The 27,241-nt window shown below is 39.6% G+C and overlaps 1 protein-coding gene across 4 annotated transcripts; it reads right to left on the bottom strand.

The window, feature by feature from the left end:
• Positions 1–168: 168 nt before the first annotated feature.
• On the bottom strand, positions 169–26,555 carry AFG3L2 (AFG3 like matrix AAA peptidase subunit 2). Of its 4 annotated transcripts, none has more exons than XM_075494337.1 (17): positions 26,376–26,555; positions 21,749–21,848; positions 21,194–21,262; positions 19,607–19,722; positions 18,524–18,676; positions 16,218–16,313; positions 14,859–14,983; positions 12,036–12,309; positions 11,313–11,450; positions 7,801–7,954; positions 7,108–7,215; positions 6,827–6,952; positions 5,642–5,752; positions 4,960–5,075; positions 3,759–3,959; positions 1,884–2,078; positions 169–739 (listed from the first exon to the last, which is right to left on the bottom strand). In XM_075494337.1, exons 1-17 carry the CDS (start codon positions 26,496–26,498, stop codon positions 497–499), a joined length of 2,448 nt encoding a protein of 815 aa, XP_075350452.1. In that variant the 5' UTR covers positions 26,499–26,555; the 3' UTR covers positions 169–496. The 4 variants fall into 4 exon arrangements, with proteins under 4 accessions (XP_075350452.1, XP_075350453.1, XP_075350454.1 ...); XM_075494338.1 differs by having other exon boundaries at positions 14,859–14,980; XM_075494339.1 differs by having other exon boundaries at positions 16,218–16,292.
• Positions 26,556–27,241: the final 686 nt, after the last annotated feature.

Below are 27,241 nucleotides of genomic sequence, written 5' to 3'. Positions count from 1 at the left end.
GCTGATAGTTTTGCAAAGCTAGTACTTTGTAAGACCCGACTTTTGGCTAAGCATTCAACAATGCATTTTGTACAATTCTTTTTTTGGAAACAGGTCACATACAGGTATACTTTAGATGAATAATCAAAAAACTTTAATTTTTTAAGCTTACATACATTTAAAAAAAAAAAAAAAAAAGAGACCAGTGGCACAAAGTTTGTGCATGAATCTGAACTGTTTCAAAGTTTGAGAGGCTCAGTTCTGGCATTCCACTGCAGCTCAAATCCAGTGTGTGTTTCTTCAGTTGACAAATGAAAGATGATCACCTTTTACCAGTGAACTGATGATATCACATATGTAAATTTGGAGCAGAATATCCTTATCTCATCACAAGAGATCACTCTTCCACCCATCCCTAATACAGTTTGGTTGAATAAATATTTTTTTGTTTTGAAGTACAAGCTAGGTGAGTTTTTCTCTTCCAGAGTGCAAGTCAAGATCACCACACACTTTGCAGTTAAAATGGCATCCCTCCTCTGATCTGCCTAGCAACCTGTTCATCTGTTGTCTCCTCTTTCTCTTTTTCACGCTCTTTGTTCCAGTCTTTAAGGCCTTCTGGTAGTGAAGTATCCTCATCCAAACTTCCTGTACCTTCAACAAATTCTTCATAAGTAGACTTTTCTGCAAATGGTCTTGGGCCAAGCAAGTCTAGCATATCACTTTTATCAAGCACTTCCTTCTCCAGTAGTCGTAGGGCAACCTAGAATAGCAATAAGTTATGTCATACACAAAATACCTAAGTTGGCTCTCTTCCTTGGGAGAGTTTGTTAGGCAGTTTGGGACCAAATTCAGCACTGATTAATTTTGATAGAAAAACCAAGTTGCTCAGAGTTCACTTAATACCCAAATGCTACCTAAATGCTCACAAGGGAGAAAAATACCTTTTTTTTAATCCTACTTTTAAGATTCGGCAAAGTGCCCTCCCTATGGGTCACCGTTGCTGTTATTGTTGCTTCAGAACAGCAGTCTTTCCCTGCTGCCACAAGGCTCCTGATGCAAGACATTAAGCTATAGATGAAAACAAGCATTCCCTTCCTACCAAACCAGATGGTTCAATAGGGCTGCTGTTGTGTTACGAACTAAAGAGCACCATAAAATTACAATGTGTACCATACTGTACAAGTGCAGTTTGTAACATTCTTGGGTCAGTGAGCACATTGTTCAGCACAAACCATATTCAGTGATCTTTTTTGGGATGGTGACCTACTATGCCACCATTTACTGAATCCATACAAACTTGTCTTCTTGTCAGTAAGCCTGCTGGGTGCCTATCCTGGAAAATTATCCTTTTGCTGTATCAGGCTTTCTGGTGCGGAGGAAGAGAATATGCACATGGGTAATCTCAGCTGCAGTGAGGCAGATCACAAGCAGCCAGGGGGCAGGGAAGGAAGATGGTAGAAAGATTCTTTTTATTTAATGTTCAAAAGGAATTCAGAGAAAGGAAGTTATACGTACCTCCCTTCTTAGAGAACTTCTTTTAGCCTAATGAATTGGAATCCTGGTGTTTCGTGTTTGGGTTGGAGTTTCATACTTCTCTAGTACATCTACTAAAGCCTACTTTAGTAGACAGACTCTCCCCTCTGACTTTCCAAATGAGTATTGACTATACAAGGGCAGGAGGAATGTTAAATCATGTTCATGAGAACCTCAGAAGTGTTCCAACACAGAAGAAGATTTCTATTTACTTATTTAAGTCTTGTGACACACTCTCAAGGTTACATCTAATAGTTTTTGAGCAAACTTCCTCATATACTTACATAGTCACTATTTTTAATCTATTCAGTTCAATTCAGATTCTGGCTTACCAGCTGGAACTTGGTGGCTAAAAATACTGTAATGCTCACCTTCTCCACTTCTGCTTTCTTCTCAGTCAGAAGACTTAATGTTCTGTCATAAGCAATGTTAATTAGTGACCGTACTTCTTCATCGATCAATCTGGCAGTTGCCTCACTGTAAGGTTTCTCTAATACCATGTCTCCTTGACGAGGGAGGTCAAAGGAAATCTGCCCTACTTTTTCATTCATCCCAAACTGAACAATCTGGAAAAAAAATGAAAAAAAGAAAAAAAAAAAAAGAAAAAAATCAAACCAAGGAGAGACAGTTAAGATTTTGGGGTATGTTGATGTAAAATATCGTAAAAATGAAAATGAAAGGAGGAAATAATTTTGCTATGACCCAATATTTTCCTCTAAAACCAACACTCCCCTGAAAACTCAAGTCTACCTAATCTAAAGTACCTTAGTTGACTTTCAGTTTTTTTTTTTTAATGATTAAATTGAAGAACACAAATACCACCATTTATAGGTGGTTACTCATGATGTACACAATGCTTTGCTGTTTAAATACCAAGATATTACAGAAAAACACTTCTGCCTTCATTAACCAGTAAAACTTTCTTCCTTTACCAGAAATATAAGAGGTTTTCCAATTCAAAATGCTTCCAAAGTCTAGCATATTCCACTCACCCCTACATATAAGTTAACTTAAGGATTGAAGTAGAGGGTCTTGAAGATTTTGTCCTACCATGTGCAAAAATTATATACAATACTTCATCCCAAGACACTCCCCTACGAAGGTGAAAATTATTATCTTGCTTGACTCATTACTGAATATTGACTCCTCTGATTGCCCAATATGGGTGTTTTAAGTTGCATTTTACTCCAGCAGAGGCAGAAATAAGTTCAAACTGCTATTTATGTATTCAGTCCATGGCCACTATCACTTTGATGGTTACTAAAGTGTAACCATTCTGCTTGGCCTTGCAAGATGAATATAGGTATGACAAAGGATATTCAGAATTCAAAGAGATCTCAGCATTAGAACCAAGCATCTTAACCTGCTTCCTTAAGAAAAGTTCAATACTTTTATTTAAGCCCCCAGTTCTCTCTGGAGACAATATGTCTGGTTAAAGTGAACAAAAGTCTGTACTTAAACATTTTTTAATTTAAAATTGAACAAGTCACTGAAGATCCCATAAAATTAACACTAACAGGATTTCATTACACATTCACTTCCAGAACTGGGGCAACAAGAGGCACACCAGAGACTAGGAAGTGGGTGTGGGTTGGGGATAAGTGTTGTGCAGGGGAAAAGCAGCATACTCTGAAATCTCTCTCTTGCTCACCTTGTGAGTGTCATAAAATGACATCTTTTGTGTTGATGCAGGAAATGGAATAAACGCACCCACGTGTAGCACATAACTACACTTAGGTGAGTCATTACATTGATAAGATTTCAAATTACTCATCTACACTAGTTAATACGATACAAACACAAATTAATGTCTTAATTTCAGCAGCCTTAATTGACAGCAAATAGTGCTTAAATCCAAGGTCTTCTGGATTTAGTTACACGTGAATCCAAATTGGGTCTTCAAATTGGGCAATTGTAAAAGTAGGATCAGATGATCACAACCGTGAACTAAATTCTATTTTAAAAGTATACAATTTCCACATGTATTTGAATCCAACTGCAGCATATATGTTCCTGCAGGCAGATGTAGGATAGTAATCAAAGCCTAATGCATGGACTCCTGTTGTAAGACTATAATAAAATACTTGAGTCATCGTACAACAACAGCATAATGTTTATTCATATAGTATTTTTTGAAACTAGGCTTTTGAGGGACATACTCGATCAAACTGCATCCTTTCAAAATATTAGTGTTAGGTAGTAGATAAAGAAAACTAAGAAAAAAAAAGTCTCACTTAAGCACATACCTGAGCATATGCACTCTGGGTCACCTTCTTCAAGTCATCTTGGGCACCAGTTGTAATTCTTCCAAAGAAGATTTGCTCAGATACACGTCCTCCCAGAGTCATGCACATTCTGTCAAGTAGTTGCTCTTTGGTATAAAGATACTGTTCTTTGGGTAAATACTGAGCGTAACCCAGTCCTTTACCACGTGGGATAATAGATACCTACAATCAAAATTAACAGAATGCTAGAACTAAATAGTGTTAAAAAACATAAAGCATTCTTCAGTTTGACTTTATTTTTCATACCACAACCTACACCATACTCACCCTTGAAGTTTAATTCAGACATTATTTCCGTTTACAGTTTTGCCCTCATTGTGATTTATCCTTAAAAGCCCTGGCTAGCTCTACACTGGGATAACAACTACTAGAATATCTGGAAAAGAAAGGTAAGACTACTGTCATATCTTTTCCAAAGACTGTATGGTATTTTTTAAATCTTTTAATGAAAATCCACAATTCTTTTAGAGTTATGTATTGGGCTTTAAATATTCTATAACAGACATAGCATTTCTGCATCTTTATCATTCTGAATAGTTGGAGGAGTTTCCATGTTTACTAGTGTCCTTCATTCCAGCAGTAAATTGTACAAGATGAATTTTAAGCTTGAAAGTCAAGCGAGGTTAAGAACACGGCCAAGCAAAACTATGAACGTTAAAGCAAATTTGGGAGATTGGGGTGCCTTTTCCTTTACCTTTGACTAGTCAAGCTGCGCATCCAAAAAGCAAATTAAAACTAAAATCAGCCTCTAGATGATAATTTTTATAGTTATATTCCTGAAGAGGCATCTACCCGCACAACCTGGTAAGATTAACTTAAACCACTGATCTATGCTAAAAGCCTCAGAGAAAAAGCAGATACCAAGGCAGGCAGACTCATGGGAAGATCAGGTCCTTTTCACTTTCCAAGGATGTCTATAGTACAAAACCTCTAATAGCTAAGTCAGAAACAGTAAAGAAAGCTACAAGAAGTGAACCAAAGTAGTACTCTAAAATTTAAAATTTACACACTTACACTATTGCTTGCTAGATTACATATTTTAATACCCTCTCAGCATTGCGGGGGCGGGGACGGGACACGACAGAGGAGGAGAGTGTGAAGAAAAGAAAAAGATGCTGTCTATGCTACTATTAAATTACTAGTTCAAATTAGTTTCCTTTACCTTTAAGAGTGGGTCAGCATGTTCCAAAAACCATCCTGCAACTGCATGCCCTGCCTCATGATATGCTACTGTCTTTTTCTCCTCTGGTTGCAGTACTTGAGTTTTCTTTTCCAAACCTTTATAAAATAAATTTGATTAATAGTTTCAGACATAACCTTTCTCCACTGAAATCCCTTCTCTCATGTAGAAAGACGGTGAGCAATACTTAGATGCCATGTATATAATCTATTGAAAAAGTTAAAAAAAAACACCAAACCCAAAACTTGCAAGTTTTAGAAATTTGTATCTTCCAGGTTCTACTGTAACCTTGTCCTCAATTAGATTTTCTAGTTTCAAAGTATAAGTTCTTAAGAATATTCAAACATTTAAATAAAACATTTGCACTTTAAAAATCAAATAGTTTTCTAGACTATTCCAGGCTAACAGCTATTCCTCTTGCCATTTTGAAGAAATTAGAAAAGCGTCCTGATGAAATTTCTCTCCCTACCCCTTTCGCCGTTACAGAAGTCAGCAATATAGACAGGATACTTCTTTTCTAAATCTCAGGTGTGTTTAGGAGAGAAAAAAAATACAACCTTGAAGAACAGGAGAAAGATTCAAAGCATGGCTACATATATATATATAAAAGGAAGTTGCCTGTCATATTACAATTTTTGAGAAATGATTGATGCTATTCACCTACCTCCAATAACTCTTTCAATTGCTTGCTCAAAGTGCTTTTGGTTTATAGCATCTGAGAGATGCCTTGCAGCAATTAAAGCAGCTTCATTACAAACATTAGCAATATCAGCACCTAAAAGCAGGGAAGGCATGAATTACTAATAATTTAAAAAATTTTCTCTCAGTCTAGCATAAACATAACCTTATCTAGAATTAGTTTTCTATAGATTTTCATAGAGCTTGAAAATTAAAGGTAATGCTCTCTGAAATAATTCATTACGCATAGCATAATTCTTTAAGAGATATTTAAATACACATACTATGGTTATAAGGCTTTAGGATTTTTCTCTTAGGTAGACAGCTACCAAATAGAGCTTATTACCAGTGAAGTACTTGTTTGATATATCCTACCTTCTGTAAGTTTTCTGTCAGCAACAGGCTATACTTAAACTAGTATATATTTAGCAGAATAAATTTCCTACATATGGATGCAGTATAGCTCAGACCTTGATGTATCTCTAGAGGATATCCTTTTACATCACTGGTTTCAAGCCATCCAATTCTTGTTAGCATTACTTACAAGCAATGCTATTGAGATAACTTAGTTTAAACATCATCACTGTAGTTGCCAGAAATGTTGACAATGGGACCTCAGAAAACCAGTTTTATATAGACCACGAAAACAGTGAAGAATTCAACTACTGGTCGACACAGATTTTAAATGGATTAAATTACAAGCCAGTAACGAAAGTTCTCACATCCATTCCTAATTCAACACAAGGTTACAGTACATTTTCCAGGGAGGAGTTTTTACACCCAGAAACAGAAATCCCCCTACAGAATATGCACACAAACTCCACAAAACCCAGGTCTTCTCTAGTAGTGTTCAAAGAGCCCAACAAACGCATTAAAAGGAAGAATACACACACGAGTGATAGCAATGACAAATCTCTGGATTGCTTTTGCTGAAGACAGAAGAACCTGCCATTTGGTATGTCACCCTGATTGAGGCAGACAAAACTCAAGACCCTCAGAAATCTCCTACTTGCTCAAACAGGCTAAGAGAATTTTATGCTGTACCAGTAAATACAATAAAATAGAATCCCATCCAAAAGATCAGGTGCAAGAAAACCAGAAGTGGTAGGGAAATAAAACAGCTACAGCTTATATAGTAAACAGAGAATAGCGGCAATTAGGAGTCACTTACCTGAAAAACCAGGTGTTAGTGATGCGAGTTTTCTTGCTAGGTTATCTTTATTTAAGACTGTGTCTAATTTCAGAGGTCTAAGGTGAACTTTGAAAATAGATGCTCTTCCTTTTATATCTGGGGGTCCTTTAAGATGAAAGAAGTAAGCTTTTACTTTTCACATATTATATACATATTTTCTAATTGAATGTGTGCAAGGAAGTTACATATGTAAATAGCTGCAGTGATTTCAGTGGTATTCTACAAATGCCAAAGTATACAACGATGCAGATAAAACTTACCAATGTAAATCTGCCTGTCGAAGCGTCCTGGTCTCATTAGAGCAGGGTCTAAAATATCTGGCCTGTTAGTACCTGCCAAAATTACTACATTTGTGGTTGTATTAAATCCTGTTGAAGAAGTGTAATAAAGAGAAAATATGTGTAAATATAATTTCCATGAAAAAAATAAAATAGAAATAAAAAGACTGTGCACTTTACAGGGCCACATAAGAACTGACAGCTTAAACAAATGATCTTAAAGCTGAAAAGACTTCCATTTATTAGAGCATTGTCCAGCTTTTCATAACAAGCAAAAAAATGGCCTTGGGCTCTGCTTTGTGAAGTACTATATCAAATCCTGCTTTATCTTCAAAATGCAATAATAGATTAACTGCTCAGGAAATTGCAGAACCAGCATGGCTAGCTGTATTTTTTAGACAGGCTGGTCTCATGCAAAGAATTTTTTTTTGGCCTATTCAACTATGACAAAGAGTTATCAGATGCAGAATGATGGTTCTTTTTTCTGAACAAATTTTAGCAAAACATCAGGCTGCAGCAAAATGAGTCACCAGTCTCCCTTTTAGGAAGCAAGGAAACACACTCAATTTATATTTAAGCTAGAACCCAAATCCTGGTTAACAGGTCTGAACAAGTGTATTAGTTCTTTCCCTTATCCTTGTTATTATAATGTAATGTTAGATGTTAAATACTTACCATCCATTTCTACTAGAAGCTGATTGAGTGTGTTCTCTTGTTCGCTTTGTCCTCCAAAGTTGCCCCTTCCTCTCTTCCTTCCTACTGCATCTATTTCATCAATGAAGAGAATGCAGGGGGCATTTTTACGAGCAAGAGCAAATAAGTCTCTAACCTTAACAGGAGAACAAAGTGTGTATCAGATTGGTTTGTTAATTTTTCAGGGTTAGGGGGTGGGTAGGAGGGGAAGAGGTACATCAGTAACAGTATCACTATAATTGAGTATGGTTGTTAATAAGTGTTCCAAAGCCTTCAGCCAGCTCTCAATGCAAAGATACACTGCAGTTGCTGCTCAGCAAGAATCACTAATGTGGTGGCCCACTGGTTGACAAATCCTTTCTCAATCCGTAAATTAAGAACATTAAAACAACTTAAAAGCCTTAAGAAATAACCACTTTTCCTGAATAACTGAAATACATCTGCAGCTTCAGCTCTAAAAGTGTCCAAACTTCAGAGATTTAAAGCAAGATTTCTCTTTTAAGCTGCTCTTTAATGCACAGTATTACAAGCAGAACTGGAATGCGAACAGGCATGCTACCACACAGTCATTCTTCATACCAAGGAAATAAAATCTTTTCAGTTTTTCTGCAGTTAGAACAGGGCGATGTAACTCCTACAGTGAACTTAAGGCTTACTTACAAGTGCTTACCATTGTACTCTAACAATATGCTGTTATAAATATTGACTCTTAACCATCCTGTCTCTCCTTTACATGGGCTAGGAAAACTGAATTCACCTCCTAATATTTACTCGGAAGTTAAATTTACTTCTAGAAGTCTAGAAAAAATGGCCAAGACATGAGCAAATAGCTGAAAATTTTTTTTTACTTTCAGATTTTAAATAAGATATTACCTATCAAATTCTACTGTGGTAGTTACGGCACAACGTGATTGGCTTAAGATGCAACATTACAATGTTACTCTGCTTGCAAATATATCAGGAGGACCTCATTAAAACCAGTTCAGCGAGTTAACAGATCTACAACTGAGGAATCGAACTGGAGCAAACAGGAAATGAAAAATTATGGAATAATTTTGACCTGAGTGAGAATTATATGCAGCTCAGAGCTTTATTACTTCGTACATTAGAGACGTAATTAGAGAAGGCTTCTGTGATGACAAACAACGTACAGCAGATGTGAAGAGATGCGAGTTTTGGACAGTACGCTCTGCTACAGAAAGTCACTCTGATTTGTAAACAGAATTTGAAAAAAGTACAATGAATAAAGCATGAAGGAACATGATAAAGAAGGAAAAAGTGTCAGATGCTCAAAGTGAACTGTCTTTTGATCGAAAAGAGACAGAGATCCAGAAATATACAACTATTTTTCAGAAGGAATGGAACTAAAAATTACTATAATGCATATACACTAAAAAAACCCCAAAGGAACCAATGCTGTGTAAGCAGTTTTACTTCTAGCATATCCCAATTTACACATAATCGATTTAGCATCATTAACAACCGTCTTATTTACTAAATTCATAGGAAATTAAACTAAAACACTCTCTCATGTTACTTTCTACAGGCATCAGAAATTATCGACTGTGTTGAAACCTTGATTCATAGCCAAAGCAGCAACTGTTATGTCAACAGATTTCACTCAGTAGTAAAAGCTGATAATCATCTGCATAGACCAGCAGAGAAAGGTTAAGTCAGTTTGCTTTGGGGCATTTCAGGTATGTATTGACAACTAATGACAATGTGTTTGAGTACCGTTATTATTTCAGGATATCTAATACTTTCCCAGAGGATACGGATCAGTCTCTTTTCTTACTGTTTCTCTGTAAAGTCCCTTCTACGCTGCATGCTCCCTTTTTCAAGTCCCACTCATCTTACATACATGATCACTATCTCCATACCTTCAAACAGTCACTTTTTTCAGTCACCATCCATGTTTTTTACCCTGTTAGCCGTTTCTGCATCTATTTCCCCACTCTCTGTCTATACCCTCTCCCCTCCATAGCAGCTCCTTCTGCCAACTCCCTTACACATTTCCAGTCTCTCTCTGAGTCCTCATTGAAGCCTCCACTCCCAGCTAGCTTCTGCATTTAACTTTCTGAACAGCTGCTGTTATTCTCAGTTCCAAGCTCTGTGCGTACCTGCATGCGTCCCCCACTCCCCTTCTCTTTTCTCTTTCCAGAAGACCCAAAATTACCTGGCTTCACTTATCTTTTCCCACCTATATTACTGGAAGAAGTCTAGCAAAAGACCATTGAAAGAGACCTAGGCTTGCAAGAGGCATATGCATGCACAGCTGTGACAAACTAAGGACCAAATCTTGGAAAGTTTATCTGCTAACCTCTAACATACCTAGACATGCAAAACCTGCAGTTTTTCAGGGCTTTACAGAACTTAGTCAAAATGAATTCTCCTATGAATTTTCACAAGACCTAAAACCGAATACATCTGGCAAGAGCCATTTCCTGTCAATTTTGAAATTCAAATCAAGACCCAAAAGCATTTCCATTTCATGCCAGCAGAATCAGTTTTTAAGCATGAGTAAAAACCACGGTACACTTCCTTAAGTCTGTTCACAGAATTTGCGGCAAACAGTTCTTAGTTTTCCAAAAGTGTGTCACCTTGCAGTATACTTTTTAAGGCTTAAGATGAGATGGTTGGAGTTTGGTGAAGGTATGAGCTGTTGGAAATGGAGTATAAATTTTGGACATTATGAGGAACCTTTTTTTTTTTTTTTTGTGTTACCCGCCTCATTTGTAAAAATATTATCAGTAACTTGTTTATAGATTTAAGCAGATTTAAGTGTCCTTCCTTCCTAGACAGGAGAAGATAGATTTAAAACTGAATGTTTGAAATGTAGTTGTAATGAAAAACATAGTTGAAGAAAAATGGATGTACTGGAACAGAGCTAACTCCCTCCACTTAATATGTTTTTAATGAGCTATTTTAAGAGAGTTAAGGCAAAAGAGCACAAAAAAATGTTAGACAAATATATTTGCTTATTTAAATCACCTGATCTCCAGAAATCAATCATTAGCTCCATGACCCTCAGAATCCTAGTTCAACCAGAAGCTCATTTGTGTCTCCCAGACAACTATTTCCATCTAAGAGTTTGACACCACAAAGAGAATAAAGTTCTTCAAAGAAGCAGGAACAATTTAGAGCCAGAGGAGACATTCCCAGTACTCAAATGAGCTACATATTTCTGACCCAGCTAGGAGATTTATTTCAGAGAAGAGCTTGGTTCTCTGTTCCTAAGGTCCTGCAAAAAGGTAAACCCTTAAGGTCCCGATGGCCTGCAACCAGATACTGAACTGCTACTAGAAACAGATACTAGTTCCTTTTATGAAAGGTACGCCTACAATTCTTGTGTTTAGACAAGCATCTGGCATCACTTGTAAGTAATGTGCATAGATGAAAGAACTTCAGCTATAATCAAACTGTTTGCCTCCCAAACTTGACAACGTCCTTTCGACAACCAATACTGAAACAAAAGAGCAAGGCCAAAGACTTACTCGAGCTGGACCCACACCAACAAACATCTCTAAGAACTCCGAGCCGTTGACTGTGATAAATGGTACATTAGCTTCTCCAGCTGTAGCTTTAGCTAGAAGTGTTTTCCCAGTACCTGGAGGACCTGTCAGAATTGCCCCCTGCAAGAGAAAGAGGTAGATTTTCCTCATGAAGAAAACATAATATAAGCCTATAACATATCTTACTTCAAAGATCTACATGTTATGATGTTGAATCCACTGGCTCTTCTTCCACCACAGTCAAAATTGTGCAAGGAAACAAACTGAAGATTCATCTCTCATTCAAACCAGCAAAAGGAAAAAAAAAAAAGTTAGCTACAACATTGCCATGCCGTCTTAGATTTACAGGAACAGTGTTTTCTTTGACTGACATTTAAAAAAAGAAAAAAAAAAAAGGTATGCCATCAGATGGGCTCCCATGACAACATAGCCAAACGACAATTCTGTAACAGTTATATGCAACAATGATGGTACACATGCATGCTATGCATCATTTCTGACCCATGTGAACAGACAAAGTATTCCACGAGGCAAATCTGGCACCACAGTTACACCGTTGGCACTTAATGCCTTTTTTTTTTTTTCTGACTGTGAGAAAAAAGAAGCTGGACAGCACTGCATATGTTAACATTCCTAGTCCAATTTAGAATACTGAGGACTACCAAAAGAATAAAGTCTTTATCTGCTAAGTCATTATTTCCTTACCTTCGGAATTTTTGCTCCCAGATCCTCATATTGTTTGGGATTTTTCAGAAAGTTAACAAACTCCATTATCTCTAATTTAGCCTCCTCACAGCCAGCTACATCTTTGAATTTAACATCTATTTCATCCTTAAGGACTTTGGCTGTGGTTTCACCCACACTGAAGAGTCCACCCATTCCACGCCCTGCTCGACCTAAGCCTGCAGGACCTCTTCTTAATGTGTAGAGTAAAGAACCAATAATCAGGATTGTAGGCAGCAAACTCAGCAGAAACGATCTGTGGAGAAAAACCAAAACAAAGCAGAAACTCACAAATATTACAAAAAAATCCATTACTGCATACAACGTACAAAATGTTGGTTCCGTCATAAGCAACCCTGAACAAATTCAGAACAAATACTCTATTAACATTTACATTTTTGCAAGTTGTTCAGATTGGGAAATAACCAAAATAAATTTGAGAATAAAAAAAAAAAAAGATTCTGAATTACAGAAGTCAAACAGGCCCAAAAGCTTCTTATAACTATAATTAAAGGAAGAGTTGGAATTAATTTTTCATTGCCCATCTTCCTTCCCTCATGACCCTGGGAAAACGTAAATTAATAATCTCAGAAGGTAACACCATTTCTACACTTGATGTTTACCAAGTGACAGTTTTGGTGTTTCTTTTGTTATTTTTTGTTTGTTTTTAAAGCAAACACAACAGCAAGTGACATTGGTGAGTTTTACAGAGGAAAACTGCATTACCTATCACACAGAAGTAGCTCATTTTCCATGCCCTTCAAAGGTAAATTCACAGGACTAGTTTATGCAAATGGTTATATTGCCAAAAGAAGTTGTATTAGGTAGCATATAATCAGTGTATACTACAACTTCAGGCAGAAATTTATCTCCAAAATATAATCTTGCTCTTATTCCCTTAGGTCTTTCTCCATTTTCTTCTTCTTTCAATGTCTCTATTTCCCTTCCTGATGACTATAGGTTTTTGGTTTGTTGGTTTTTTGTTGTTGGGGTTTGGCTTTTTTTTTTTTTTTTGATTACTCACTGCCCATGATCTTTCACTGTCTGTCCTCCAGCTTTCTAGCACAGCTCTGTACAGGCCAAAACTCCTAATAGTAACACAGTCCTCATTATCACAGGATCTGAGCACAGCACAGATTTTTCTGTGGTAAGACCTTCAAGGAACAGCTCACAAGAGGTTCTGTCAACACTCAGCAAAAACAAAATGCTGAAAAAAAAACACTACCATACATGAGCACAGGATTTCCAGGCTTTGCTGATGTTCCATGTTTCTGAGATGAAGAGGAAAAGAAGGATTTTCCCTATCCTATGGTATTCAGCAGATTCTGATCTGGCAGGGAACAGCAGTACTCTGATCATACAGCTGCTGCTCTCTCCTGCTTCTTGTGGCATTTCTGGGGCAGAGCAAGAAGTTACAGGCAATGTATTTTATGAAGAACAGACACTGAGGAGGAAAGGCCCAGAGAGACTGTGGTCAGAAAGAGGGGTTCAGCAAGTAAGAGATTTGTGTGAGGTTGAAGACGACATAGGAACTGACATAGTTTTCCCAGTCTGTTGTGAGAAGCCTCAGGCTGACATGCAGCCTCTTTGCACAAAGCACTGCCTTGCCCTGTCCACTCATTTTTTCCCAGATTTGTTTAAATAAGGGCTCAACAGGTTTATTTATGGACCATCCTTAAGAGCATGCCCCATTAGACAGAAACAGAGAAATGAGGCAGAGACAGTTTGTAGAAGAATAGGGAACAGACAACCTCTATCTGAAGTTGCAGGATGGCCCAGAGTTAAGGCTACCATTTTTCCTGTTGCCACCAAGACAAACAGGCAGCAGCAGCTTGGTAAAACACACTGTAGAAACAAACAAAATTTTCCCCTCCATCCCCAAAAACTGAAACACACACCACAGTATCAAGAATGAAAACACAAGAGGCAGCAAATGAGCCTTTTTCATTAGTAATATGAGCTACTACACCCAAAGTTGAATTTCCTGCTGGTACAAAACCTATTTCACAGACACCAGCAGGAGTCATTTTCAAACTGCTGACTTGGATCAAAAAGAAATCAGTTCTTGGGATAAAAGATTACATCTGTCTTCTAAGCCATTCAGAAAACCACGTCTAGTCTCTTCTAAAGCCCAGGTCAATAAAACTCAGCTACATAAGACTAATACAAAGAATACAAATCTAGTATTGAAGTTATTATTGCCTGCTGGGAAAGCAACAATGCCATAAATCCAATGTCAGTACTATTTTTCTTAACCAATTTAGAGATTAAAAGCATGATGCATCTTCCAGCTCCTGCTAACAGGCAGGATAGTGTGATTTATTTAATCACCAATTTCTTGCCTTTTTTGAAAGGCCACAGAATTTGACTTCTGCTGAATTTACGGGCAGAAATTGGTGCCTGTTATATTCTCAGTCAATATGCTGTAGTTCTACGCCATATTTTTTCTGTCCAAAAGTCTGCATGAGTGCCATCTCTGGAGCTGCGTAGGTGTGCCTGGCTGACTCCTGCTCTAGTCCAAGTCACTTGGAGGAAGGGCTTAAATGAAGGAAGGACTAATTGTAAACAGAAACATTTATGTAATAAGAAGCTTATTTAGGGTAAGAGGATATGGATCTCTACATAGACAAAGTACTGAACAGCTCCTCTTACAGTTAACATTCAAAAATAAAACCAAGATAATTGTTATTCTGATAATACTGCCACCTAGTGAAGCACAAGGTGCATGTCTTACAACTCTGCTACTGTAAAGACAACCATTTTTATCAAGAGACTTTTTTTTTTTTTTTTAAAGCAACTTCTTACCCATCACTCTCTGTTGAGTAGACCACAGGCAATCTGTTCTCCACTTCTATTCCAAGATCTTGCTGCACAGTTTCAAGATTCCGTTCAAAAGTGTCCACGCTACCAATATTAAACCAGACGTACTGCTATAAAAAAAAAAGCAGTGATCACCACAAAGTGCCCTATCTTATTTCAGCTTCATTACAAGCCAACTTCTTCTAACACATACACAAGCAATTCTCAGAACAGATTCAGACCAAAACAGAGCTTTAAGTTGCCTTGTAAAGGGTGCAACTGATGTAAGATGCACCTAATAATCTAAGGCCTACCAACCTGAATATACTGTATCTGTCATTGCTGCTACAGAAATCATACACCCAATAGTTTTGGGGCACTTTAAACAGACTGAAATCCTGGCATCTTCTCCAGGAACAAATGGAAGGAGAGCAAGTAAACAGATCTTTAGGAGGGAGCTATGCAGTCAGAACGATACAGAGCACTGAACTGGCAAACACAGCAGCCATACAACCTCCTGTTTCACCTGAAGGTCTCGGCTTTTCTGGTTAAGGAAGGCAATTCTCTGCTTTTGGAGTCCATACTAGCTTTAAAGTTAGCTGTCTTCACAAAAGACAGCATGAACTTATATCATACACCAGAAAAAAAAACCCAGACATTACTTTCAAACAGTGTTGAGATTTGGTTTTTCAAGAAAAATCTCCTTTTTTGCACCATGACCTGCCTGACTTGCCCCTACTTACCCTCATATTGAAAAAGAAAGAGAGAGTAGTCCGAACTATTAATTGGTTGAGAAACTAAGGCAACTGGTGGTATGTGGGCTAAAGAGTGGGTGTATAAATAAGTCACACTGAAACCCACTGATTAAGTAATTGCTGCAGATTTCACTTTACCCCAGAGGAACTTGCAGACCTTGTTTCAGAAAGTCAGTTAAACTCTACCACCCAGGAAGAGGTAACCTGACAAAGCTTCTCTTCTGTTTTTCAACTAACTGGCTAAAAGCAGTCTGGAACAGAAAAGATCCAAAAGTATGTATGGCTAAGTCTGGGGTTTTCTTGAGCAGATGGAAAACAGCAGTTAGAAATACAGAACCTTCAGCAATTTCTCTCTCTTCCTGTTTGTGTATTTGTATTAAGAGCATGATGCTGGAAAGGAACTAGTTGCCATAGCTTTAAGATACCTGTGGCAAAACAATTGATACAGTAAAGTGAAAACAATATAGGATAATGTAACAGTAAGGCAGAAAACATGTTTTAGATGAAGAGATTATTAATCCTTAAGACCAAGTTTTCTGCATCAAACTTTACCTAAAAAGATTGTTTTGCTGTTTCTAATGACTCATGTATACGTATTAAAAGTGTTTACCCATTCATGAGGAGACTTTCCTGAAACAAAGATCACTCTAACAAAGCGCTTGTTCACCACTTCAAGTCTGTCCACCTGCAGGAGGAAAGAACAAAACTTGAGATGTGTTAGAGTGTACAGTCACTGCACTTCCATCACAGCTAAGAGCTACATATACCAAATATTAAACCTGTTCTGTTTCCCAGTAAGCAGAATAAAATTCATGTTGTAGATCAGGATGGTTCCATAATCTACAGTTTGTCATTAGGAATGGCATGAAGAATCATATATCAATCATGAATCAGTAAGCAAGGAATACTGGCACATTAAAACTTAGATTGAAAGGATGACATCATACGCTTTTTCAAGGAAAAAACCCAATGCACACCTCAGCTCAAATCACAGGTACAGTGAAATAGGTAAACAATACTTAACTATTTCAATGGTCAAACACCAAAAGCAATAGACCGCATGACTCCAAACTCTTGTAGCAGCTTCCAAAACAAACCAAACCAAACTGAACAAAATGAGGGAGAGACTCAACTTTGCTCTTACAGTTGTTCTCCCTAACATAAAAGACTTCCTGTGCTACTATATTAAAACACAGTAACATCAATTAGATAAAGAAGAATTTAGTTGAGGTAACATACCATATAAACTAAAAGTCAAGAATTGAGCTGCAGGTTTGCAGATATATACTAGTAAGCATTTTTTTTTTTTTTTATAGAAGAAGTCTCAAATGGTTAGTTTCTTGAATTTGACAGGGTCTCTTCAGAAGGCAACTGAAGTTTCTTTCCATTTTTTCTTCCTCTTTCCATAAAATAACTGGTCTCGGCATTTTAAAGAATTTAAAACTAGCAATGGTTCTACAAGTTGGGCCTGAACTGTACACAGGCTAGTAAGGTTGTTTCCCTGAACTCCCTACATGTGGCCATTTCTAGCAGAATTGAAGCAAAACATGAGCTAAGAAGCCAATCTAGATCTAGCCTGACTTCATGCAAAACTACCTGAGCATCTTTGTTTTGAAAAGTGTGTAACCCCAGTAGCGCTGACGTCTTCTCCCCATTAACTGGCCACCACTATGGCAACCAACAGCATTTGATAGCTACATATTTAATAGTCTGGATATCCAGACTACATCTTACAAAGGCCCAAGAGACTTGGTTTTGTGCAACAACCCACTTTCATAATGCTTTTCTGCGACAAGGGTTCAGGCTTCGTTCACGGTAACAGCTAAACTAATCATTTTTCTGAGCTAGTGTCTTACTGCTTCATGACAAATAAAATCAGTAATGTTTTTTCACAAGATGTACACATAATTGTCAGTTAAGAACAGGACTGTAAGACACAGTCTAGGCAGAAGGGGAGAAGCGTACAGAGCATAGATCAGTAAGACAAAGAAATGTAGGAAACAACCTGTTTACCACTTTACCAAAGTAACAGAGGGGTAGGAAGTATGCTGTTAATACAAAATCCCAGGTCTGAAACCTAGAGGAGGAAGCAGGCCAATGTCTTCCTAACCTGCAGGCGAAGCTACAAACAGGGACGTAACAGAGCCAAGAACTAGTGGCTCCTGAAGTGGAAAAGGCCTGTGCAAGACACTTGATCTCCTGAACTTCAGGGCATCACCAACCTATTACTCCAAGTGTGGAAAGCTGCCAAGCTCTGTAGAGAGATAGGACACCAATAATAAAATTGATTGCTCCAGAAGTGGCTCCAGATAGGAAGGAAAGAAGAAGTAAGAGAGGACAAAACAAAGGAGGCTATTTTACAATACAGTTATGCCAATTTACTGTCCTTGGAAGGGATTCTTCGATCCCCCACCCTCACCTTTCTGTTCACACTGCTGCTCCTCAGATTCCCTGAGGAATTGATTTAAGGCATGAAACAAGCAGGACACTTTTTCTTTTTCCAGGGGGTGGGCTCATGGAAGTGTTTAAGGTTAGAAGTAAGTTTCTTCTGAGGGCAACTCACGATGTCTGCTTAAGCAATTAAGTCCGCTTACCTGTACTGTAAGACTATATGCTGCGAGACTGTGGTTGCACTGTGTCTTCAAACTAGCATCAACACAAGCTAGCCAACAAAAAAGTTCTGTCCTGAGCTGCCCATTCCCTCTCCTCTCTTGAACTGACACATATCTTCATACAGCCATCCAGAACATCAGATCAAGGAACCAATGAAGATGAAAGCTGATCCCCTTCTCCCTCAAAAATTACTCTCAAGCCAGTTCTCACTCCACAGATACATGAATACAAGCATAAGCAGGGAGGCAGAAATGAGCATCTTCAGCACACTGATTTCCCATTTCGATTCCCCTCACTACTCACCACTCCTTTAGAAAGGTAGTTATTGACAAAGTCTTTCCAGGTGATTTCTCTCCCAGGGACCCTGAAGAAGAAGTAATATACAACCATCGTCCAGAAAAAAGAACTTCCCACTACGTACATCCGAAACTCCCTGACATCCCATGGAATGTCACCCTAGGAAATGGAGAAAAAAAATGGTTTTAGACTCTGTAATACAGTAAGAACATAACAAACAGGTTCTAGTATCTATTTGTGGCTTCTATTCCCTGCCCTCAAGGTTACCACAGAGAACGTCAAACAAAGCTGTATTTTGTTGTATGAACACACTTCAGTAATTTCTGAGGAATTACAACATGAATAGAAAATCTTTCAAGTGTTTTACAAATAGTAATTTAACAGTTTTCATCTATGAACTACTTATATTAAAAAAAAAAAAAGTTTTACAATCTATTATGTGACCTTTCTCTCTCCATTCTACAACAATTTTCCCTGCCTTCCAGGACTACAAGCAAGACCTACAAAAATAAAGAAAAAAACCACCAAACCACCAGGAAAAACTCAGGAATGAGGAAAAAAATTATGTCTACTAAGTAAAATCAGAAAAATATTCTTTATATTCTTGTACTGCCAGATGCTATCATCTTTGTACTACAACTAATGCCAATAAATATAAGTTTCGGAAAGAAACTTCTGTAAGCATTCCATTAAGGTCAGAATGGCTATCAGTAAACTACATTTAACTAGCATTGTATGGTCAGCAAGTTTTACAAATTGACATTCTGAAACAAAATAAGAAACCTTTAAAGGCCTGAGGCTCCACTATAAGAATACTGACTACTAGCAACCATATTCATGTAACTTACAACGCCATTAACATTCCTGAACCAGAGTTAGATGCCTCTGAAGGTATATAGAAAAATGGTTATTTATGAAAAGCACTGAGTGGGGAGCCACCTAGAGCCAGTTACTATGAAACACCAGGCACAGGAGGCTTAAGGAGGATTTAGGCAATCAGAATGTGGCTGTAAAAAAGCAAAAAACCACACAAGGTTATTTCATGAGGACAAGACAGTTAGTACCATAAAGATATTTTAAAGTCAATACCTTCTGTAATCTGGTCCACCAGTTAGTTTCTTCTTTCTTGCCACCTTTTTTTCCACCACTGCCACCTCCTCCACTACTAGTCCCACTGGGCTGTCGGGCACTAGCTTGCTTTGCTTCTAACAAAAATAAAACATAACAAAAAAATACATCTTTACATCTTATACCAATCTCACACTATTTTTATTAGTTTTAAAATTAAAGAGTTGTTCTGAAAAATGAACTAGTTTGCAGTGCTACAATAATCAGAGGATGTGAGAAACTGCATTTCCATAGAAAATAGCAGATATTTAGCTCATTAACTCGCAGAGAAACATCTATCTCATACAATTATGATCAGAAGAGAGGTCTGTTAATTGTGTAACTGACAACACTTGGGCACCAAGAACTGAAAAATGTCCCAAATATAAAAGAAACCTGTTATGGAGACTGCATGAAACTTATTTATACTGCACTAATCCAAGACATGTGCAAGATTGTTCTAAGTGTTTTATTGAGGGTTGGAAGGGGGGGATTGGTGGGGTTTTTCATTGGGGTTGGGGTGTGTGTGTGTGTGTGTGTGTGTGGGGGGGGGGGGTTGTTTTTCGTTTGTTTGTTTTAAAAACACCACAAGCTCTAAGTAACATCTCCTTCTCCCATAATTCACCCCTCCAGTCATACTATCGTCCTCTTAAAGCTCAGGACTTCTTGATATCACAGGTCAGCATCCTTTTTAATATTCTAGAGACAAGCACAGCACAGTAACAGCCAACTACAGCTGAGGAGTTCATCTTAATCATTCATCTACTCATCCAACTCACAAGGTGCCTGCATGGTGCAGCATAATGTCATATGTCAACATACTCAAGAGAGCATGACAGAGCACACCACCAACACGAGCTCCTTCCAGCCCTAGCTCTTTCAAGAGCTTGGTAGTTTGGGCATCTAGGCATGACACTAGATTTTACTATTCAAGGCCTAGTGGAAGGAAAACTGCTGCTCCTATTACTGCTCTTGTAAGAGACTCACAGGGTTGCTGCCTCTCCTTCTCCTTGGAAGATGTGTTATATAGATTTCTGATACAACGGAGTGGCTGTTATTGCTAATAATTTCCACATTCACCCCCCCTCCTTGTAAAGATAGGGCTCATTCTAGTACCACCACTACTAGCTCCTCTTTCAAGCAGCAGGCTACGTGGTTGGTCCTGGCTAAGGAGATGGTTCTGGATCCTCACCCAGAATGACAATTCTGGTTATTGCATACAACAAAATGGGTATTTTAGCTTGAGAAGCTAAGAACTATACACATAGAGAATCTCTGAATGCATGAAAAATGTCAACTAATAGGAAACAGTAAAACAAGAATTTAAGGATAGCATTCCAACAGAAACATAAGAGAAAATAAACGTTATTCCAGAGGATATACATGATATGAAAGCAAAATAATGTTTAATAAAAATATATCAGTTTGCACTTTTAAACTAATCTGGTACAGAAACATCTTCCCTGAAAAATAAACAAAAAACCCAAAACCCAAACCCACAATGTTATGCTAAAATCTAGTCTAATACACTTTCCACAAAAAGAACTGAAATCAAGCAGCTTTTTGTACCTTTTGTTTCTCCAGCTGTACCTTTAGTTCCATTAGGTTTCCTCCCATTGGGAAAATATTTTTCAAATCCTATTAAGAAAGATTTAAAAATATCATAATTGTTTTTTAGTTTACAATTCTGTCATTACACTTCAGTAGCCGTGAGCTGAATGTAATACAACAGCAAAGAAGCTAGCAACACATGAACTGCAAAAATGGTTTTGTTCTTGTCTTTTTTGTTGAAGAGCTCCACCGGGTTCCCATAAACAAATCTACTACTGTTGACAAGAAAGTATCAAGTGTATTTAATAACCTGAAGTAAAGCTATCTTTTAAACCAGAGATAGACAAGCTTAGTTTAACAGAAAATTGCACTGCACAGCATGAAGTTGAGCAGACTGCAGTCATTCTTTAATAGCTCCTAAAAATCCCATAAATCAATGTTCCATCTCAAGATTAATGGCTGGTTAGTACAAGAACTTACTTCCCCACAGACAATAAACCTAAATGGCACACAAGTGCAGTCCTCAGCAAGGAATGCAGTCTGCTCCCCTTCACTGATCAAAGTTATAATCACCTTTGGGAGGCTGAGAGAAAAGCCTTCTGCAAGCAGCAATTACACTTGCCAAGACAGTACTTCTGTCAGTAGTAACTCCAGTGGTAACTTCTTCACGGAGCTGAAAGATGAAAAAATAAATATAAAGCAACCAGAAGGCACCACAAACATCTTCAAGCTCTCTAGTAGTCCGTAGTAGTCAAGCTCTCTGAACCGCAACAAGTCAGATATTACTTTACAACAGACTTCATAGTAACTGCTGTGGACCAGAGCGTAAGACAACAATGGAAAAGGAAAAGTCAATCAAATGGGTAATTTCTACAGCAAGGAAATTCATATTCTCTTTGTTAGGAGCAGAGTTTCATCTTACATACAAACATAACGCTCTTTATTAAAAGAGAAAAATCAAGCAGGAAACACTACAAGCTATGAACATTAAATACCTACACACTGATCCTATGGGAAATATTTCATAATATCAGCTGAATGACACAAGTGCAGCACTAACTATGACTGTACAAGCATGATCCACACAGTACTGAATTATGTTTTGTTAAAGAACTGCAACTTTTTCCAAATAGTTAAGAACCTGTAACTTCTGAATATGAAAGATCTGCTTGAGTCCGAAAGAAAGGGATATGGCAGACAATGCTTATGTCCAGCTAAGAAACCAACACAGAGGAGGAACACCAGTTCAAAAAGCAGACCTAAACCCCTACGTAGGTTATAAAACCACAATGAAGTCTATCACACCTTGTTCTAAGACTAATTGTTTACTGTTATTTGCCATTTAAGTGCAATGAAGGAAATATTTATATTTAAAATGACTAATTCTTAAGAAAACTTTTGGTATCATAACTGAATACTTAAAACCAGAGTAAACTGCAATTTTATTACAGAGACATCAAATCCCCTTTCTTCAAGAAGGACATTATTTTAGATAAAATCCTGACTTAGCCCCTTCCTAAGCTTTCCCAGCACTTCTAAGAAGCAAAAAATTATTCATATCAAGATTTCCTCAGAGGCTGACTTTCGTTCTGTCTCCGTTCTCTTCCGCTCTATAGAGGCGCTCAGTCTCCTTCTGTTCTTTTTGATTGGAAGTTATTTACCTTAAGAGCCAGAGAAATAGTAAAAAAACAAAAAACAAACAAACAAAAAACCCCAGAAAACAACAGGTCCTGGAAACATGACTCAGGGTATCCATGCAAGACAGCAAACATCCATCTAGGACTAACACGTCTAGGACTGCATTCATGAAGGAAAGCTCAATGTTAGCATCTCCATAGCAATTTTGTTGTAGACAAAACCTATTTTTGCATATTAAACAAACTTGTAGCATACTACATTACATGCTAAGACTACCCTAGGAATGCTGACATATCACTAATTGAATTCTAACTCTGCTGAAGCCTTCTGTTTGGAAGCTTCCCCCTTCACCCCTTATTAAATGATGAAATACATTAGACTTACTCCAAGCAGCCATCTAGTTCCACCTGCTGGAACCAAGAGGAATACTAAAACGTCCTTGTTGCTTGCTTTTGCTGTAGACTGAGCTAAGAATTCTTAGGCTGCTCGATCCAGCCATTATTTTGTGCCACTGTATGTCTTTGAATAAAATCTGATACTGAAAATCCAAGAGGATATTTTACTGATCATGAAAAGCATGTGCAGTGCAGATAGCCTGGAGAGCAGCTAATCTAGAGAATAGCTACTAGGTCCAATACACTACGGACTCCCAACATGAGCAATTGCATCTGTGCTCCTAGAAGAAGCTTTAGGACAAGTGGGATGCATCTGTGTTGGCAATAAAATAAAAAGAGCTTGCCACAGACCAACCCATCTGTAGTTCAAATACAAACAGGTAGTGAAATGTTGCAGCAACAGATGAAACTCAAAGACATGTCCAGTAATACTGGCTTCTCTATGTCACTGGTCTGCTACAACACCAAAAATTTTGGGAGTTATTTATTCCGCAAGCTCAGATTACTTTTTATTTGTAAAGAGATAGGAATACTCAGAACCCTTTCCTCCAACTAAAATAAAGCAACTGCTCACATTTAAAAGAAAAGTTTAAGTAAGCCAGATCCAATTGCCTGGCTCAGCTAGACCAGCACAGGTTTACTACAGAATTAAGTTATAGTTTAATGGGGGGGGGGGAGGAAGGAGGAAACAAAGGAGAGAGAGAAGGGTAAGCAGATGGAGCTTTGGGGCAGACCTTAATAATCAAACTGGTTTGTTGCTGCATTGTCTCTACAGATCCTAAATTCCATGAATAAATGCATAGTCACCTGTCAAGTTAATATGCAGAGAGCTGAGTGTTTTAAAGTTGTTTCGTGAGAAAAGGGAACTCACTTCATGGCACATTCAGTAACTGAGTCTGGGAGGCATGCTTTTATGCTACCGACAGATCTAGGCGAGTCAATTTACTGAAACATGCAGTTTCCTTTCATCATAGCATTCCACAAATGCAAAAGTTGTTAGAACCACACTACACCGGTAACAACTGCTTGGGTTTGGGTTTTTTTGACTCTGTAAAATCATCACCATGAAAACTGATCATATTGATCCTAACACAGGACCTGTCCCTGGGCTGGCTGGCAGTGGGAATGCCACAGCAAGCTTAGCTGATACAAGCACACCCGGTGCCTAAGCAGAGGGAAGGCAAACAAAGCACATTTAGACTGGATGCTGTTTTAGGCTATATACCAGGAAACTCTGCCCAACTTCTCTCAGTCAGAGACAAAAGAACTGTCATAGCATACAAAGCAAAAAAACCTATCTAATATTTTTTCAGGCAAACCTTGTGACACCTCCGTAAAAATCAAGACTTTTTTTTAATATAAGTTGAAGATAAGCAAAGTACACAAAGGTCAGTTTTACAGTTAAAATAACCCAGAAAATGTTACTACTCCAGAGTATAACATAAACCAAAGATCTATAACAACAAAGAAGTGCCTTCTCCAAAATTTCAATATTAAATAAAATAGGTAATTTTAAATAAGCAGAACTACTGACTTTACAAAAACTTTGTAACCGTAATCCATTTTTTAAACACTGAGGCTACACAAAGCAAGAAAAGAAAATCCACTTGCTTAGCTATGCAAGCCAAAGACCAAGAATCCATTAATTGTAGAAAGTTACAAGTTTACAGCTATATCCATAAACAAATTCCAAATCAAACAAAATAAAATGAAGCCAAAAGTCTGAATTATCTAACAGCCACCATAATATTACATAAGAGCACACTGAGGGGGGTGGGGACAGAAAGCCAGTAAAGAAATCTAACTTAATGCAAGTTACTAACTTTTTTTTTTTTTAAAGAAAGATCAAAAAAAAGTAATGGCTTTTATGAAAACAAAGTTCCTTGTTTTGCTACCTATACACACCTCCAGATGCCAGGATGAACACAAAGTTCCCTTCATAGTTCCTATGTCCCATTCCAAATAAGAACTCATTAAATTTTATTGTCAGAAACAAGAATTAGCTTCCTGACACATCAGCAGTACTGCTGACAGTGTTTTGTTTATTGTTGTAAGGATGTTCAGCTCTGACCAAACAAAACCACAAATTCAACATTAAAAACAAAACACATATTTACCCTTGGGACTAAGTCACTAACATCCTTATGTTAAAGGTAGAAAGTGACTACTGCAACACTTATGTGTATTCATCTCACGATTACCACTATCCCAGTGACAACCTTCACACCTACAAAGGTGCAATTATTCTCCACTATATGCTACAGAAAAATGAAGTGACCTGCCCAAGATGCCATTGAAAGATGCAGAAATTAAACACCTCCCTTCTCCCAAGCAGTAGCATAGGTCTGTCATTCCTCTGATATGTTAGGGTTGACAACAAGGGTAATACACACAATAGCTGACAGTCTGAACCATTTTACTAAGAATGAACACCCAGCCATCACGATTTATCAGTCAAGACTAGAATCGTAGGTTCAAATCCGTACCACTATTGCACGGTGCAATCCCAGGATGCAGACAAGCGACCACTCTCCTCCGCGTTTTCAGCACATCACCGCTGCACTCACTGACAACCCAAACTCCCAAACAGATCGCTCAGCCCACAACTCGGACGCTATGTGCAGGCAGCCACAAACCCACCTACCGCGAATCATCACTCTGAAAAAGCAACGGGGGTACTTTTGAGTTAGGTGCAACACATCACTTGAAAACCCGGCAATACCGGCGGGGTGCAGCAGCCGCAGCTCTCAGGTGCCGCCTCACCCTCCTTCGACAAGAAAGGCTCTCCTTCGGCCGCTCCGGCAGCCCAGGAAGCCCGCAGTGCCCGGGGCAGCTCCCGCACGGAGCCTGGCTGCCGCTTCCGGGCCAGGACGGGCCACACGCACGCCCATCCACCGGCCCTCGCTCCCCGCCGCCCGGAAGGGCAGGTACCCAGCAGCGAGGGGGCCGCCCCCGCCGAAGGGGGTGAAGAGGGGCTGGGGAAGGCCGCGGAGAGCAGCGAGGAGCCCTCGGCCCCGGGGCGCCTCTCTCCGCCCCAGGGTCCCGGGCAGCGGCGGGGCCGCCCCGCGCGTCACCGTGGCAACCGAGCCCCTCTCGCCTCCCCCGCCCCCCGCGCTTACGGCCACGGGCGGGAGAGAGGCCGGCTGGGCCCGTGCCCTGCCCCTCACCTGCGCCAGGCAGGGCCTTGCCCCCAGCAGGCCCCTCCCGCAGAGCAGCTGCTGCAGCAGGACCCCGGGGAGCCCCCGGCGCCGGCAGCTCCCCCGCGCCAGCAGCAGGTAACGGTGCGCCATGGCCCGAGCGGCCGCCTGGGCCCACCGTGTCCGCAGCCCCGCGCCGCCGCCGCTGCCGTCGCCCCACCCCTGCCTACGACGTCTGACCTCATCGCGCTACCGCGTGCATTTCCCCTACGTCCGAAGGACCTCTCCGAGCGCCGCCCCCTCCCGGAGACCCCGCCCCTTGGCGGCGGCCGAACCTGGCGCAGCCCGTCGCCCTTAGCCTGGCCACGCCCACCGCCGTCACCTCCCCGAGCCCCGCCCTGTCTCGGGGCGGGGCTGCCGCGCGCGGAGGGGGGCGGTGGCCGTTTCGGCGGGCGGGGGCTGGCGGCCTTTGCCGAGCTAAGAGGTGCGGGGGGCGCGGTGGGGCCCGGCCCGGCCGGGCCGACGCCGCCGAGAAGGGCGGGCCTCCCCGCTGCCGCGGGCGGGGCAGGCTGCCAGGCTGGGGCTGCGGGCGGGCCGCGACGCCCCGGGTCTCCTCCTCGCCGCTGCCGAGGGGGACGGGTCTCCCGCGGCGTTGCCGCGTAACGCGCGCGGCGCCGGTTTATCCTGCGGCGACGTTCAGCAGCGCCCGGTGGAAAATGAGGAAACTTGTCCCCTTTTCTGTCTTTGTCCTGTGTCGTGCATTTTGTATCGAGGCGTTCGCTACAAAATTACTTTGTGCAAAGGCCGTTAGCTCGGTTAAGGCGTTCAGCCGCATCATTTCCCTCCGAGGCAAAGCAACGCACCCTCCACGCGTGGCTGTATGTAAACAAACCACG

The sequence above is a fragment of the Mycteria americana genome, chromosome 2 (genome assembly GCF_035582795.1).
Source record: "Mycteria americana isolate JAX WOST 10 ecotype Jacksonville Zoo and Gardens chromosome 2, USCA_MyAme_1.0, whole genome shotgun sequence".
Taxonomy (NCBI): domain Eukaryota; kingdom Metazoa; phylum Chordata; class Aves; order Ciconiiformes; family Ciconiidae; genus Mycteria; species Mycteria americana.
The sequence above is the reverse complement of the archived record's forward strand: the minus strand, read 5'-3'. Positions and strand labels throughout refer to the sequence as shown.

Excerpts from the sequence above, each read along its gene's own strand:
- AFG3L2 (XM_075494337.1), bottom strand. The coding sequence starts at position 26,498 with ATGGCGCACCGTTACCTGCTGCTGGCGCGGGGGAGCTGCCGGCGCCGG. Across the intron at positions 21,849-26,375 it reads CAAGGCCCTGCCTGGCGCAG|CTCCGTGAAGAAGTTACCAC; the intron begins GTGAGGGGCAGG and ends TTCATCTTTCAG. Across the intron at positions 7,216-7,800 it reads GCTTCTAGTAGAAATGGATG|GATTTAATACAACCACAAAT; the intron begins GTAAGTATTTAA and ends CTTCTTCAACAG.